The sequence below is a fragment of the Lepisosteus platostomus genome, chromosome 18 (genome assembly GCF_059453375.1).
Source record: "Lepisosteus platostomus isolate fLepPlt1 chromosome 18, fLepPlt1.hap1, whole genome shotgun sequence".
Lineage (NCBI taxonomy): Eukaryota > Metazoa > Chordata > Actinopteri > Semionotiformes > Lepisosteidae > Lepisosteus > Lepisosteus platostomus.
The window spans coordinates 3,640,289-3,657,132 of NC_142628.1; the positions used below are offsets into that span (position 1 = coordinate 3,640,289).

The window sequence follows — 16,844 nt, forward strand, 5'->3', positions numbered from 1 at the left end:
CGGGAATCATTTGTAGTTTTACTCATCTAAAATAACCCCAGTGGGAACTCAGTCGATACAGTCAGCGTTTCTATGTGTCCCAAATTGTTGGTAGTACCAGCGTTCACGGTTTTTCCTGCTCTGAATGCAGGCACGTAATGATAATGATCACGTCTGAAGCAGAGGGTGTGTGTGTATGAGTTATAGTTACACAGTTATACATATAGTGCAGGTTAGTAAGCCTTCATTGTGAGATCGCTGTGTGTTCTTAATGATTTTTTTTATTAACGTTGGGCATGGAGTGTATTTTATCTAGTGTGTTGTTTACTGTAATGCCATACAAAAAGACTGGTAACAGAGCAGCGCAGTGAAAGCAGAGGACTGTGGAATTTATACTTGAACATTTACCAGGGTTGACGTCCGTAGTTCTTTTAGATGACCTACTGTGTTATACTTTATAACATTAATTCTCTTGGTTTGATTTAATCTGTTTTACTTTTTGATCGTCGGGTCATTTTCTATAGCCTAATAAAAAATCATATCGTATATTCCTTATAACAAAGCGAAGTGGCACTGATACAGTTCATCTTTCTTGCTTGCAGCTACAGTATAATAATGTTTTTACGATGGCGATAGAAAATGTAGTTTTCTTTGTCGCTTTCCAGAGTTTTGCTTTTCCTTTTTTTTTAATTGCACGTAAACACTAAATCAACATGTTTATTTTTTGGCTTTGTGAGGAATTATATTTGCTCTATATTTTATTGTGTCTTCTGTTCCTATGGCTTTACATAGTTGTGTGGACCTAACTGCCCTTACTAATGTCTCTTTTGTAATTATACATACCAGAATTTACTAAATAATAATTTAATAGATGATGTGTTCTCAATCTTTATTTTGTTATTTACTCATCCTATTTGTTACCATACTGTTGGTGGATGAAAAACAAACATTATTTTGAAGCTGCTAGGCTGTGTATCTACTGTCTGGCTATCCTCTAGTAGTCCATCACAGGTGAAAGTAGATTTAGGTATATCTGGTTTTTATGTGAGCATGTGTGACTTAAACGCATTTTCAAAGGTAGCCTTATACAGAGTCCAGAGGTATACTGTACGAATAATGCAGTTAAGTACTAAAAACGATTACTGTTCCCTTCGTCCATGGGAAACCTGCCGTGCTGCAGTGGGTTTGGGAATTTGATTGGTGGTGGGCTGATGTTTTGATTGAATTCGGACCTAAACACGTGCTTTTGTTCAGACATGATCCATTTGTTGCTTCCCTGTTCCAGCATGTCGCATGATCATCACGAACGCTCACATGTGTTTGGCTCAGGTTGGCTGTGACTATGGCTGTGGAGACCTTTGTGACCAGAACACTAGAGCTTCTGCAGGAGGAGAGAGCAGTGGAGATTGAGGAAACAAGGTAATTTACCGACACTGTGTGAAGTAGCCGGCCCTCCAGTGGAAGCTGGAGGCTCAAACTAGTTTTATCAAAAATAATTTAATACAAGTGAGCAAATGAGCTGTCTCATTTTAAGAAATAATCAAGGTAACAACCCCCCCCCACCAATAAAAGAAAAAAGAAAGATGAATCCCCCAAAACATTCCCTTACTCACTTCTGCTCCACCAAGTGAGGTCCCTCTCTCCACAGGCAGTCTAGTTGTGAGAGTGATCTCTGCTCTACACACAACACCATCCAGTTGCCCGTGGATGTCTCTGACCTCCCCCTCTAGCAGCACCAGTTCAGAGCATGATAGCTCGCTCCCATCTGTCAGTCCTGGGGATCTTTGTTCTTGAAGGATGTGTTTGTTTCCTCTGCCACTCACTCTCTAGATTGGTAGGGATATTGGTGACGAAGCATCACTACTACCTGATGTCAGTACACCTTCAATCATTTGCTTTAAATTCTGTTGTAAAACATCATTGCTTCGACTATTTTTTTCTCTTAGTGTCGTTATTTCACTACCTGCTGGGTCAAAGTGGGCTGTCGAATTAGATCCTCTTTTTTTCCTGTAAATCTCCCTTGCACTGTTACCATTTGCCACTTGAGTTCGCTGTCCCAGAGACTGCAATTATGTCATGGTAGCATCAGTAGGTGGATCTCGGGAACATGCACACATACACAGCCATAAAATGAATAAGTGTTATTTTAATTACAGTCGGGGAAAACAAAACACAAAACCCTAGAACCTCTAAAGCTCTGACTTTTTCTTCAAGTTTGTTACTTTTTTAATTAAAAAATGTTTCTTATTGTTGTCAAGGGCTTGGCAGGAGAGCATTTCTTTGAAGGAGCTTCAACGCAAGGGAGTCTGTCTACTGAAACTTCAAATAGGTCGTCAGAAAACAGGCCTGTATGGACGACGCCTTGTCACGTTTGAACCCGGGAAATATGTTGGCACTGGTACGCTGCCAAGCAACACTTTTGGGCCTGGTAAGAAACATTGTTTGGGATGGAGTGTTGCACATTGTGTATCTGTAACTGTACTGGGATTCAATTTGTATTTAAAATAAAGGTATATAAAATGCATGTCTTTATGCAGCATATGAAGATCTTGGTCTTCTTGAAAGTCTGATGATGAGAGGTCAAGTATGCAAGGGGGGTTATTCTGCAGGATGATAAAATGTGCCTACACACGGTGAAGCCTGTAGCGGTGTGGGTCGAAGAGCCTTAGTTCTTTGAGATGAGAACTTCAGTTATGATTATTAAATCCAAGAGGCATTACTGTAGTGACCCGGGGATAAATTATTCTATTGCGAGCACGTCCAGACCTGTGGCGGCATACGTTTGTGGTTGTGCAAGGAAACTATGGTGAAAAACAAAACCCCTTGTTCACCTGCGGAGCGTGTATGTTGGATAATTCACAGATTTATTTTACTTCCTAACTCAGATGTCTACTGTGTTAGTAAAATACCGCCTCACAATAGCAGACAGCCTTCCTGATGTTTTGTTTTTAACTTTTTTTTAAACTTTTTCCAGGTGACATAGTAGGTCTGTATGATTCAGCGGGTGTGAATCCATCATCTCAGCTGGTCACTGGTGTTGTGACGCGTGTGACCCAGGTTTCCATCTCTGTGGCTTTCGATGAATCTCAGGACAGCCAGAACCTGGAGGCAGAGGGTCCTTACAATATGTTGAAGCTGGCCAATGATGTCACCTATAAACGACTGAAGAAGTATGTACTGTATAAACCTCATTTATTATATTGGTATTTGTTACACACATTGAAGAACTATAATATACGGTTATATACAAAATTCTGTTTGCATTGGCCAAAAGCAAGCATTCTAAAAAATGAAGTATTCCCATTGCAAGCAAATGCTATAGCTTTAATTTTTAGTTGGGTTTAATTTCTAAAAGTATTTGAGTAATCTTTTTTTAAATTTAAAATTTGGAGTAGCTGACGGCATGTTTCTCAGCACTTGCAAACCCCGTGACACACAAAGGGAAGAATGAGCAAGTGTAGACGGACTACTCTGTCCTGAACGCCTTTGAGCCAGTTGCCTTTTAGCACCTCGCAGACTGTGCAGTTCTGTATTGATAAAATACATGGTTATAAAATTCTTATGATTTGATACAAAAAGTTGCAAAGAGTAATTTGAATAGTGCAGGACCTTTTGCCAATTAATTTTCAGTTAAGCTCTTCTCCCTTTTTTTTAGTGCTTTGAATGCCCTGAAACAGTACAGTTCTGGTCCAGCTTCCACTCTGATAGGGGTCCTGTTTGGCTATTCAGAGCCCAGTCCTCCACTTCAGCTGAGTAAGTAGCTTCTGTGCTCTGTGCAGTGTGTTGGTTATGTTGATGATTATACTGTGGCTGATTTTACTCTGAGCATGAGTCCATAAGCATTACTTTTCTCCAAACTAGTGTGCTATGAAATATTATATTCTAACACGAGAGATTTCTCAACTGTATGTGAGAGGGGGTTTGTTTATATTGACAAGCTATAGAAATACAGAAGGAGACTTACCTAGAGTCTCCACTGCTTGCCAGAGGGTCTCAGTGGCCTGGATTGTAGTGTTATAAAGTCAGAACTGGGTGCATAGTGCCTCCAGGGGATTGAGGGATTTACGTCATGTTACTATTCAGCAACACAGAAGCAGAATTTCTGTTTCTAATGCATCCTAACAATTCTATGTACACTGTATAATAATAATATGGATACATTCTTATAGATATTATGTTTTTATAATATTATAGTTATATATTTATCTAATTTCATGTAAATCAATCTAAATATAATTTATGTAATTATATTTATGCATTAATGTTATAAATATAAATATTTTCAACTCTTGCTTATCTGATTAATTTGGTAAATTACATTTGCTTATGTAACTGTGATCACTTAACAGAAAATCCAGTCAACAGCAAGCACAGGTTATTGTAATCCTGCACCAGCTGTCTGGGACACAGACACAGGGCTGGCCAGGCAGTATGGGGCTTCCTCAAGGGTTGGGTTTACAAGGCAGTTCTTGGCATCTGGCTCCCACCAGGACTCACCCTCCATGACATCTTTTGCCTCCCCCTTAAGCAAAGGCTTGGAGCAGGTGCAGCCAGACTCCTGGGGCGACGTCTAGCACTATTCAGTTGTGTTTGAACCCCTGTTGTTCATTAAGTGCTCTCATTTTCTGGGATCTGTCCACTGCATCTAGAGTAAGGCTTCCCAACATTATGACCCAATTTAAATTTAAACACTGGCTATTCTTCTGCAACCCCAAAATATAAGAGGTCATGAGACACTTTACATCTTATCACAGTTACACCAGTGACGAATTGAGGAATTTCAACGTAAGAAAACTCCTGCGCTCGAGTTGTTTTTTAAAGTAGCGTAAGCCAGAAAAGTATGTGGTTTGTGAATATTATTGTGTTAATACGTAGACAGGAAAAACACCACATTTCGCTTCACTGTTCCAATACTTCGCTTTTCATAGTATAACCACGTGTCAGCTCAGTCCGTGATTTTGTCTAAGACTCCCAGCCTTTTGAGGTGTCATTTCGTGTTCTTGCAAACTCAACAGACTTCAGAGACAGAGCCCTCCTTCTCTTGAAAATGCAGGCTGCCTTTTCTGCTTTTGCTCCTCTGAGGAGCAAGCGTCTTCAGTGTTTCTTCTTCCCTCAGAAGAACAAAGATCGAGTTATTTTGCCTTGTAGGAGCATTTTTGAGCAGCTGTGTTTCCTGTCAGGGTCGAAGCGTTATTCAGTTATTTTAGCACAGCTGGGTTTTATATAGTGATTGTTTCTCCAAAGGAAATCTAGAGTTCTACAACAAGGCCCTGGATGAGTCACAGAAAGAAGCCGTGTCCTTTGCCTTGTCTCAGAGGGAGATGGCGGTAATCCATGGGCCCCCAGGAACTGGGAAAACGACCACAGTAGTCGAGGTGATCCTGCAAGCTGTTAAACAAGGCTTAAAGGTGACTACCTGCCTTCTCATATCTTCTCAATCTCTACTTGGTTCTTCAGAAGTGTGTGATAAAAGACCATCTTCCAGCCCTTCCTACCTCTACCTGTTCTTACTCCTACTGAAATACTAACAAAAAACATCTTACAATATTTGCTGATATATCTGGCTTAAAACAGATGATGTATGCTTTGGATAATTATCGTGTTGATACAGTATATCCATTTTAGGCCAAGGATGAGCTATTTACTAATTACAGTTCATTACTGATCATTAAAGCCTGTTAAACCTAATAGACTGCTTTCCATATGTGAAATATGAAGCATATTCCTCTGCGTTGGATGAAATTGTTTGTTCAGTTCAGCTCGTTACAGTAAAAACAAGTTTGTATTTCATATATACCTTATGGACTTCCTACCTTATGTAGTATGCTTGGATCTACTCTACTAAAATGTATTCAGTAAGCTCACAGTAAGAAGCTCACCAGCAGAGGGATCTTGTCCATTACAGTGAAAAAGGTTCATTGTTCAAAAAAGGGTGTATGTTTACACAGTTCATTATTGTGAAAATGTGTAAATCATTTGTTTGGAAATTGAGGGATGGCTCTGAAGTAAAATTTGAAATGGAATATTTGAATAAGTGAACTCAAGGTGCAGGTAATTTTGATCAATACAACATGACTTTACCACACGACGATAGGATATATATTTATGGCCGACTGTCACACTGTTTTTAAGCATACACTATTTCTTGTAATATGCACTATGTACATGGCTTGTGCACACGACGTCAGGGTTCAGAGTTGTTAGACCTGCATATACCTGCATACCTACCTCGATTTCCCTTTGGGATCAATACAGTCTTATCTATTTATCTAAATATAGCCAGTGACTGCAGAAATCGAAATGAGGACCTCACATGGAGGACGTTGGAATTGCACCATGTGAATTTCTTTTCATTTTCACAATATCAATTGATGGCAGTGTAGGAAATTTCTAATTTCCTGATTGTTTTTGTGCTTAATACTGTTGTATGTTTATATTTATTCATGTTATTTTGCTTTTTGTCATACCGAGCATATCTTTTCTCATTACTTATTGATAATACCATTTTTTAATTTCTTTGCCAGATTCTTTGCTGTGCCCCTTCTAACGTTGCTGTGGACAACCTGGTTGAACGCCTGGTGGGGTATAAAGTAAAAGTTCTGCGTCTCGGACACCCTGCTCGGCTCCTGGAGTCGATCCAGAAGCATTCTCTAGATGCTATGCTGGCGCACAGTGACAACACCAATATAATTGCAGACATCAGGAAAGATATCGACCAGACTTATGTAAGCATGGGGAACAGAATCTGTTCAACAGGGCTGCCCTTACAGTGCCATCAGCAGTGTTTTTTAATATTGAAAGGTTTATTTTTCTGAGCTGCGACAGGTGGCCCACCGCATCAAGACTAATGGTAAGGAACAGTTACAAATAAGAAGAAGCCATTCAGCTCAGTATGCTCATTTGGCTGCTCGTAGCTTATTGATTTGAATGTCTCATTTAGCTAGTTCCCAGGGAACTGGCCTAGAAGAATTAAACACCAAATAAATATAGCATAACCTTAAAAAATATACAGTGGTGTGAGTAAAATTACCTTTAAAAAATCTAAATTATGTCGATTTCATTACCCTGGACAGTACTGAAAATACACAGTAAAAAATAAAAAGAATAAAAACACTGGTGCTTCTCTGACACTATTGCGATATGTGCCACACAGTTTTCAAAGCAGAGCAAAGCAAGGCTGAAGGGTCAAACAGCCCTGGTGGAGACTGCATGACGTTTACTTCGCACTGGAACTTGATGCACAACTCGCTCTTTACACACGGGACTTAAACTGCACTCAACTCAGATTTTATCAAGGGACCCACGGGAGGTTTTTACTCAACGTCAAATTCGATCAAGTCGAATCTTGCATAACCCGGGAAGATTTCATTTGGTTTAAAGTACCTCTGAGAACAAGCTGGCTTTTCCTGACTTGTGGATCTTGTCATTTTCTTCCAGTGAGAGGTCTTTAACTGGTTTAAAGATCAGACTTTTTTCCACAACGCTGTTATAACGAAAGAGAAAATTCTCCTTCTCCCTTTCGGTTGTTAGGTCAGATGTTTTCTATATACTAGGCTTACGTTTTTAAATAGAGCTCTGTAACTCACGTTCTCTCCTGAAGCTGTTCTTTTAAATTCCCAGAAATGAAGAATAGCTGTGTATGATTAGAATTTCCACAGGAGCCTCTAATTTGCGCGTGGAAGTTTTTTAAACAGAAATGTCAGGGTTGGAGTTGAGAGGACATGGCCGCCCTCTTGTGGCTTGGGTGGAATTGCATGCCTCCTTGGCACAGTACCTTAGCATTTTCCCATTGTGTGAAGAATGAACAAGCCTCTACATCCCTTTCACAAGTCACTTAGTGCCTCATGATATTTTTCAAGTACCCTTTGTTATCTGGTTGTATTGTATTGCGCTCGTGTGTATTAATGTCTTTCTGCCCAGTCTTCAATGATATCTAAGTCTTTTTTTGAGTTTTCTTCGCTGCTTTTGTACTATTTGCCTTTTCTCTTTTTATGTTCTCCATCCTTTCTGTATAGGCAATCTTTGCCATAGGGTAGATTCCAATGCCTAAGGAGCCAAGGAGGATTCTGTAGAATAGTCTGGACAGGGTGTAGCAGAATTCCAGAGGATTTGGTTCTTGTCTTTAAACTATTAACTTAACTATTAAATCGGCTTTTATAGTGATGTTCCTTTAGACTATAAATACATTTGCAAGCTACTGCATAATGAGGTAAAAACATTTCTTTAAAAGGTTTTTAGTAGTAGTGCAAAAAATTTTATTTGAAAAGATTTTACATTAAAATGTCTTTTTTATCAGTATAGCCTTAATGGCTAAAGTATTTTTTTTGGGGGGGGATAAGCAATATTATTAACAATGCAATAAAATGTTAGCAAACTGAAGTTTGGAGTTGAAAATCTGTGTTTTGTGTGTAAGGCGAAAATGAAGAAAACGCACGAGAAGAGCAGTCAGAGCCATTTGAGAGGAGAGATGAAAGAGCTGCGCAGAGAGCTGAAACAGAGGGAAGAGACGGCAATCACACAGATCCTCAAGGGTGCTGACGTAGTTCTGGCCACTAACACTGGTGAGTGAAACATTGGCCTTCTGCTGCATTTGTATAGAAACTATTGGTGCCTACATTAAGGCTAAAGGTACATTTCTAAAGGGAAGGGCTGGGTTGTGTTGATTAACATCAGGCTGGACTCGAAAGGTCTAGACTGTTATTTTGAAGTTTTTCAGCTGAATTAATCGTAAATGTTGCATAAATATGAGAGTATTCTGACCATGCTTGAAGATAATATCTTACTAGAAATTAAAATAGGTTTCTTCATCTGACTCAGCTGAGCTCCTATTTTTTATTCTAATGGCTGCCTGCCAGTTTATATTTTAAAGAGCTGAGAGTGTTTTGTGTTATATTTCTCCTTATGCTACAGCTGTAGCACATGTGCTCTTTTTCTGTGTTTCTGTAACCTGTCTCTTTAATAGTAGAAGTTGTCTCAGTTTTTTTGGTAGGTGCTTATTTGGTTCTGCTGCACTCATAGCATGAGATGCTTCTGTGTGGTTATTTAAGACCGATGGGAAGACATAACAGATCTTCCTGTAGAAATCTGCAGTTAAATCCTGATCTTCAGATTAATCATTTGAGCTATTAGTCACTTTAACAACTGATCACTAGTGGTTGGTCAAAAGATTTTGAAAGTCCCTTTAAGTCTGACAGATTCTTGCATGGAGGTGATACACACACCTCCAGTTTTATTAATCACCTGGATTACAATTGTGATAACTGAAGGGCGGATGTTTTAAACAATCTGTTAAAATCGTTAGATTATTTCTGTAGTAAATACTGAAATTAATTTGAAAACGTATTTATTCATTTATTTGTTAAATGTTTTTTTAAGACAGATGAGAAGACAGATCTTCCTGCAATTATGCGGTTATTAACAATCTGCAGTTAAGTCCTGGTGATACGTACATGTCCAGTTATAAACCACCTGGATTACACTTCTGCCAACAGAAGAGAAGGTGATTTCAACGATGGGCTGTTTTGAGCATTGCACTGTTTTGCAGGTGCCAGTGACGATGGTCCCCTGAAGTTTCTTGCAGGAGATCATTTTGACCTGGCTGTGATCGATGAGTGTGCCCAAGCCCTGGAGAGCAGCTGTTGGATCCCCCTGCTGAAGGTGCCCCGGTGCATCCTGGCTGGAGACTACAAACAGCTTCCTCCCACCATTAAATCCCAGACGTAAGCTCCCTTTTTCTTTTCATTTTTTACTGGAGAGTGGTGTGTCGGTAAACTTCAGTTGTATACAGACAAAGTAGGTAGAGCTGATCAATTTTTCGAATTATGCTCTGGACTCCTGCTGTCAGACCATGCTGTCTATTCAGTAATGTGCTCCTCTCGTTTTTTTGTTTATTTGGGTGACCCTGTTAAATATTCTGTTATAGAATTAATTAAGAATTGTCCATTAATCATATTAATAAGAGCAAGTACATTATTATACATGTTATGTTTGAAGAGTCGGTGCATTTTTCTGTGGGGTCTCGCCTTCTTCAGAAGCAGACTTTCTTTTCAGCCAGCTTTGAACAAATGTTGACGGAATCAAACATATCTCCTTTTATAGAGGTATTTGTCTGCTTTTAACAAATGCAAGACATGCAATGCAACCACACAAATAGTGTAACGTCACAGTTTGAATCATGCATTTAGGCTAAGTCTACTTGGGAAATGTTTTGCCTCTAAATGTGTGCAGGAAATCTTTCCATTATAAATGCTGGATTTGCGGGAATATCTAAAATTGTGCAGCACATCTGTAACCCTGCAAGAAAATTTAGGTCCTGAGTATAATTATGTAGAAAATTGTTTAGACCAGCTTTGTTACTGAGAGTTTAGGAGGAGGAATTACCTGAAGTCTCTAGGCCAGGGGTGGCCAGTCCTGGTTCTGAGAAGCCACTGCTGAGCTGGTCACTCTTCACTGTGTGAAGGCTTGGATGATACAGTATATGACATTTGATCAGTTTAGGAAGTTAATTAGTTCAGTTAAGTCAGGAATAGCCCAGAACGTTGTCCTTGAGAGTGTTGTCATTTTCATCTGGAGTGATCGATAAATCTAATTAGAGCAGAACAGATTATTAATACCTGATACATTGAAAACAGCAGATCCGTATTCTTGGTTTTGCTTGAAGCTTCTGTAAAATCCCTCTCAAGCTCGACTAAGACTGTGTTTATATCCTCATTTTTAATGTTCGCCTTCACAGAGCTGGCCCCAGAGGCCTCTCTCGGAGTCTGATGGAGAGGCTGATTCAGAAGTATGGAGACCCGGTAGTGAGGATGCTGACAGTGCAGTACCGCATGAACAGTGCAATAATGCAGTGGGCCTCCCAGGAAATGTATGGTGGAAGACTGACTGCTCACTCCTCCGTGGAAAATCACCTTCTGAGGTACGGTTATTCTTTGACATGCTAATTTACTTCTATGTTCTGCTTTTATTTATCATTCGTTTGTATCCGTAACAGATTGGTATGTTAATAGAATGTACTGTGTATTCTAACATACCTTTGAGTAAAGTAACCATCAGGAAGCTTGAAGTTTTACTAAAACTGATTTTTACCTCTGACCCCTGACATGACAAATCAAACTCTATCATTTAATTTTTTCATGTCCCGCAATATAAGAATAAAACATTGTTTATTTGCCTTGTATTTATGTATGTTGTAGTAATGCAAACTAAGACGGTCTGTTTGAATCTTTTTGGAATTTGGTACACATGTAAGTTGCTTTCACTTTGTAGGCTCCACATAAACCCATATATAACACAAAGGAAGAAACATCCTTTTTGAACCACTTTCCAGAAATGAAAATGAGTGAAATGCAAACTGTTTTTTTTTTCTGTATTTTGTATTCCTTGGCTTGGCCAGGGATCTGCCAGGGGTGCAACCCACTGAAGAGACCAGCTGTCCTCTCCTGCTGATTGACACTGCTGGCTGTGGGCTTTTCGAGGTGGAGGATGAAGATGAACAATCTAAAGGCAATCAAGGTGAAGTTCAGGCTCAGAGCTTTTTAACTTTTACTTTATTGTAAATAGTGCAGGCGTTAGGGCTTCCAGAATTAAAACCTGGCTACACCCCCTCACCAGACCAGAATTGCAGCCTGTCCTTTCTCTGGTAACAAAAAAATTGAAAATATGTCCTGGAATCATGACAATGCAGTATTACAGCTGCTTCACATTTGTTTTCTTCCAACATGTAATCTTTCCAAATGTCAGTCAGTACTTTATCTGGAAAGGCAAAGCCATCAGTTATGAAAACCAAATTGTGGGATTTAATTGTCCTGTTTGAAGTTGATATAGTCGGTGTTGTGTGTTGATATTTCTGCACATCATAAGCAGTCCTGTATTGGTCCCTTCAGCCGACTGTGCTTCTCTGGGAGCCTGTGGAATGTTGCTTCTAGTTTCCCATCTAGGGGGATCACCTCTAACATCATGCCTCTGTATTCTGCTCCACATTGATTTCATTGAAAGAGTTGCCCCCCCCCCCCATTTTTAGTCCTGAAAAGGCTTGTTTTCACTTTTGCCTCTTTCATTTATGATGCTGTTTCAAAAGAATGTCCTATTAGATTCAGGTTAAACCTTTTCTGTTCTACAGGGGAAGCTGATATTGTGGCACTTCATATACAAACTCTGACTGAGGCTGGTGTCAAAGCAAAAGACATAGGCATCATTACCCCCTATAATCTGCAGGTGAGGGCACTATTCCAGTGCTATTCTATTTCGGTAGCTGGTATTTAATTATCAAATAGTTAGCAATCGCATTGTGATAATTGAATTTTTTTAATCTTGATATGGTTGTTTGAGTTTTCAGTGTAAAAGACATTCAGTTTTGTGCATCAACTTACGTAACATTTAGCAGTCACAGCTAGTAGAGGACCTTTCAGTCATATATCATCACATAAATTGAGTTTCTAATGCAATGGCAATGTAAGCTTTATATATGTACAGTATGTTACAGTAATCACATACAGTATATGTGCAGACGTGTCCTGGATAATCCACTACCAAGAAAGAGGAGAAGAACCGCTGCAGTGTCTCTGTCTGTATCCAGCCATTAGCACATGGCCCTGACTCCTGTACTTTTTGGCACCTGGCTGTTTAAAGATGGGGAAAACACTGTCAGCAGCAGCTGTGGAGGAGTGGTGGCAGTTCAAAACGTTTAGTTTTTATTCTCCACATAAAGGATATCTGAGCTGACACGTAAGCCAGGTCTGCTTTTGGTTGCTTTAAGGCACCAGAGGCATATTTCTGGCAACTGTGATTCTTTCCTGAGTTTTCGCATCTTTACTATTGCTCTAAGGTATTACTCTAACACAATGTTCTTGTTTACTGCTCCTTTACACACATCAGGACAGAGAGAATAATGTCTTATAAATTCTCCACCGTTTTTGCTAATCATTTCTGTTTCAGATGTATTTGAAACTGGCGGTTTAAGCGGTATTTGTACTGTTGTGCTCCGTGATTGTTCTACAGTGTTCGTGTTCCCTGGCAGGTGGACATGCTCAGACAACGGCTTTCTCAGAAGCTTCCAGACCTGGAAATCAAATCCGTGGACGGCTTCCAAGGCAGGGAAAAGGAGGCGGTGGTGCTTTCGTTAGTCAGGTCAAACAGAAAGGGTGAGGCCCCAGCTGTGGTGCTTTTTCCTGTTGAGTGATTAAAGTGAGAAACTCCCTACATCTTTCTTCTTGAACAGTGCCGTCGGTGGAACTGTGTCTTCCCGCTGCAGACCAGAGTCTCCTGTTGCGATTTTGTACTGTACTTGCCACTATTGAAGAGATTAAGAAATGTGTTTATTGTTCTTCTTGAAATGCTGTAATTTCGTGGTCGTAATGTTTGTGTCAATATCATTTGATGTAACGTGTTTATATCATTTTACATACAGTGCTCTCCTGTATAATCCTATAGGGTAACTGCACACCAAATCAGTATGCATACTTTCTATGATATTGCCATTGGAAAGTCTAGACAGGAGAACTCATGTATGTTTTCAGTAGAGAGACACAGTGTTTCACATTATTTAACTAACTGTACTTATTTCCCTTGAGCTAAGGCACCTACGCATTGAACTTTATCATCTTTATTGGATGTCAGATTGTAAAGGAATTGGATTTACAGGGATATTTAATAAAAAAGTGAAGAGGAGTCCTTAGAAACTCAGTCACTGGTTTGATACTATAATCACTTAGCCTCAAATGTTTTCAATGCAACTGATCCTTAATGTACAAAACTAGTCTGCACCCTGGTGTTTTCTTCTTTCTTAACAGATGAAATACTTCTAGCATGCTAACGGAACTGTGTTTTGCCTTTGCAGGGGATGTTGGGTTTTTGTCCGAGGACAGAAGGGTCAATGTAGCCGTAACCCGTGCTAGACGCCAGCTGGTAGTGGTGTGTGACTCACAAACTGTTTGCCATCATGCTTTCCTGAAGGCTCTTGTGGACTACATAGGCGAGCATGGGGAGGTACGGACAGCTTTTGAGTATCTCGAGGACGTAGTTCCTCAGAATTACTCCCATGAGCTCTCTCAAGGTGCACAACGAGGAGAAATACAGACCAAAGAGTCTTCTAAGACTCAGACTACTAAGAAACATACGGGAAAGAGAAAGGAAATAGAAAACAGAAAGGTCCATGGCCAAAAGCAAACAGCGATGAACAGTGTGAGTACTGGAAAACCAAATCATCGTGCTAAACAGGATGGTGACTCGTCCACACCTGTGGAAGAAGAGCAAAAGAGAAAGAGCTATGAGAATCTAAGAGAGAAAATACTAGAGTTTTTGAGGGACACAGAAAAGGCTTCACTAGATTTTCCACCATCCTTAACCTCACATGACCGCCTGCTGGTACACCAGATCTCTGAGGAGCTGGGCTTAAAGCATGAGAGCACAGGAGAAGGGAAGGAAAGACACATCACTGTCACCAGAGCAGGGACTCAGCACACACACGCAGAGGCTGCTGGGGCAAAGGAGTGCCGTTTCCTATCCTCCGAGACCCTTGTCAAGCCATCGAGCGAGCAGGGTTTGCAGAAGGACGTAGACGTGGCACGGGTAGATCTGAAGGCATTGCACTTGGAACGAATGCAGCGAGAGCAGGCTAAAAGGGAAGAGAAGATTCGGCAGAACAAAGGTCAGAAAGCTGCACAAACTCCGTCTTCAAAGAAGCCCAAACAGTCCACCAAAGGTGGGTGAAGCATGGCTTTGCTAGCAGATGTGAAACAGTTTACTATGGATTTGTTAGTATTTGAGAATATCTGAGTACAACAAGAAATGTTTCATTACTGATTACCCACCATAAAACAGCTATTGGAGCTATACGATAGTGTAGTATTTTTTCTGCATTTCTGCATACCTCCAAATAGAATGTATGCCTTTCTGTAAGAAAAGTAATCGCAAAGGTGTAAAAGATGCTGAGTGTTATTAGCTTCTGTCGACCTTCTAAATGAGTGTAACAGATAAAATTGTAAAAGCAGTCTGAATAGCACCTGTGAGCTGTCAAAAGAACACTTTGCATCACGTCTCTGGTTTACAGTGTCACTGCCAGAGCACAACTTCTAGAGTGACAATTACTGATAGTTCAACCGAAGCATAACCAACGTAGTGAGGATGAAATTGTGCCTGACAGGAGTTTGCAGAAAAGACGCAATCATTAATTTCTTGTTGAAGGGAATGTAATTAGTGATGCTTATCTCTGATGCCATTCTGAACCTACCATTTGCCTTCAACTTTTACCATTCCAGGAAAGGACTGCTCTCAGGGCCAGGCCTCAGCCATTGTTGCTACCGGTGACGATTTCGATGCTCTCATAGATGCTGTTGTGAAAGCAGACAGTGTCTGTGGATTCTCCAAGTGTAAGGCCAGTGTACTGACATTGGGGCAGATGTGTTCTTTCTGTAACAGGCGATACTGTCTGAGTCACCACATCCCAGAGGTAAGATTTTGCTGCTATAAATGTGTGGTATATGTTGCAATGAATCACAATGTTCTGAAAATTACTGATTCAATAATGGTCCACTTATAATGGACAGTTCCATTTTCTTATGAAAAGTGTATAACATAGAATGTGATGAATTTTGACAATGTGCGATTGCTAATACTTAGTATTGTGCTGTGAAATGGTGTCAGCTGTCAAGTCTTCATAACGAATTCTCCAATCGAAACAGTTCATTCAGATGGGATGCATACCGTATGTGTGTCTTCAAGCGTTTTTTGTTAAATTGAGTATCTGGGGCTTCATCTACACATTTGTAATCTAGCAATTGTCATTAGACTCATGCGGACTAGCGATTTAGCGAGCTCCAGTGATTTTCTTTAAATAATGCTGGTTTTGCTGCTTCTATTTTTTTGCTCATTAACCCCCATTATAACAGTTTATGTTATAGTTCTAAGGGTTTACAGCAAAGCTTTGGAAATTAAAAAATAAAATCATGGACAAATTGCAGTCGGCTCTTTACTTTAGTTTTAATTGGTAATTACTTTTCAGAGCGTTTGGGCATTCGTTTTTCACTTTGAGGTTGCGTGTTACAATGCATAAATAAACATAAAATAATTCTGATTTAATGTCAGGCAGTTAGGCCACAAAATCTGTAAAGTCTGTCAAATCTGTGTTCATCTGTAAAGGGTGTGTAGACTTCACAGCATTGCATTTGTATGTACAATTATTTATTTTTATGTATATGTAAATAGCAATCTTTGCTAAAAAGTGCCTCATGTTCTGCTACATCTTCTGTACAAACCAACATAATTTAATTTCTGAATTCCCTACACTGAAGGAGGGAGCTTACAGCAGTCGTTCACTTGTACATAATTGGGTGTTGTCTTTTGTTTTGCAGGTTCATGGATGTGGTGACAAAGCAAAGGCACACGCTCGTATGAGGATCAGCCGTGAGGGCATTCTGTATGGGGGTAGCGGGCACAAAGACAGGTCCATCGACCCAGCCAAGAAAGCCTACCTGCAGAGGAAACTAGACAGGAAACTAGAAGATCTGGCCACCGAGCGGAAAAGTAAAAAGAAAGAAAAATGAATAGATTCTTCTTTAAGATTACATCACTCAGTCTATACAATTAAAGTAATAGTTTCACAACTTCAGGTAGATGGTTCTTTTTTCCAGTATAAGTCAAAAGACTTGAAGCCACTGTATTAAAAATCAACAGACTTCAACAGAAGTGCTACAAAAATTGTTTAAAAATGAAATCTTACTCCAGACAAAACTGAAAACTGTGTTGTGTATGTTAAAATGTTCTGATGCACTTTAAAAAATCCTTACACGTAAATTAAATTCCAGTACCCTATACTTGTTTAGTCTTTCTGTTTATGTTGTACCCTTTTTAAATCAGTCCAGATTCAGGCA

General features: G+C 39.8%; 1 protein-coding gene across 3 annotated transcripts; it reads left to right on the plus strand.

Annotated features, from left to right (window-relative positions):
• Window positions 1–60: 60 nt before the first annotated feature.
• On the plus strand, window positions 61–16,787 carry ighmbp2 (immunoglobulin mu DNA binding protein 2). 3 transcript variants are annotated; one of them, XM_088612066.1, is made up of 16 exons: window positions 61–211; window positions 1,309–1,398; window positions 2,238–2,407; window positions 2,954–3,149; window positions 3,635–3,732; window positions 5,224–5,387; window positions 6,504–6,704; window positions 8,393–8,540; window positions 9,524–9,698; window positions 10,712–10,894; window positions 11,372–11,490; window positions 12,098–12,192; window positions 12,995–13,118; window positions 13,814–14,677; window positions 15,234–15,424; window positions 16,326–16,787. In XM_088612066.1, exons 2-16 carry the CDS (start codon window positions 1,322–1,324, stop codon window positions 16,515–16,517), a joined length of 2,997 nt encoding a protein of 998 aa, XP_088468192.1. In that variant the 5' UTR covers window positions 61–211; window positions 1,309–1,321; the 3' UTR covers window positions 16,518–16,787. The 3 variants fall into 3 exon arrangements, with proteins under 3 accessions (XP_088468192.1, XP_088468191.1, XP_088468193.1); XM_088612065.1 differs by having other exon boundaries at window positions 66–211; window positions 1,265–1,398; XM_088612067.1 differs by having other exon boundaries at window positions 148–167.
• The last annotated feature ends 57 nt before the right edge of the window (window positions 16,788–16,844 follow it).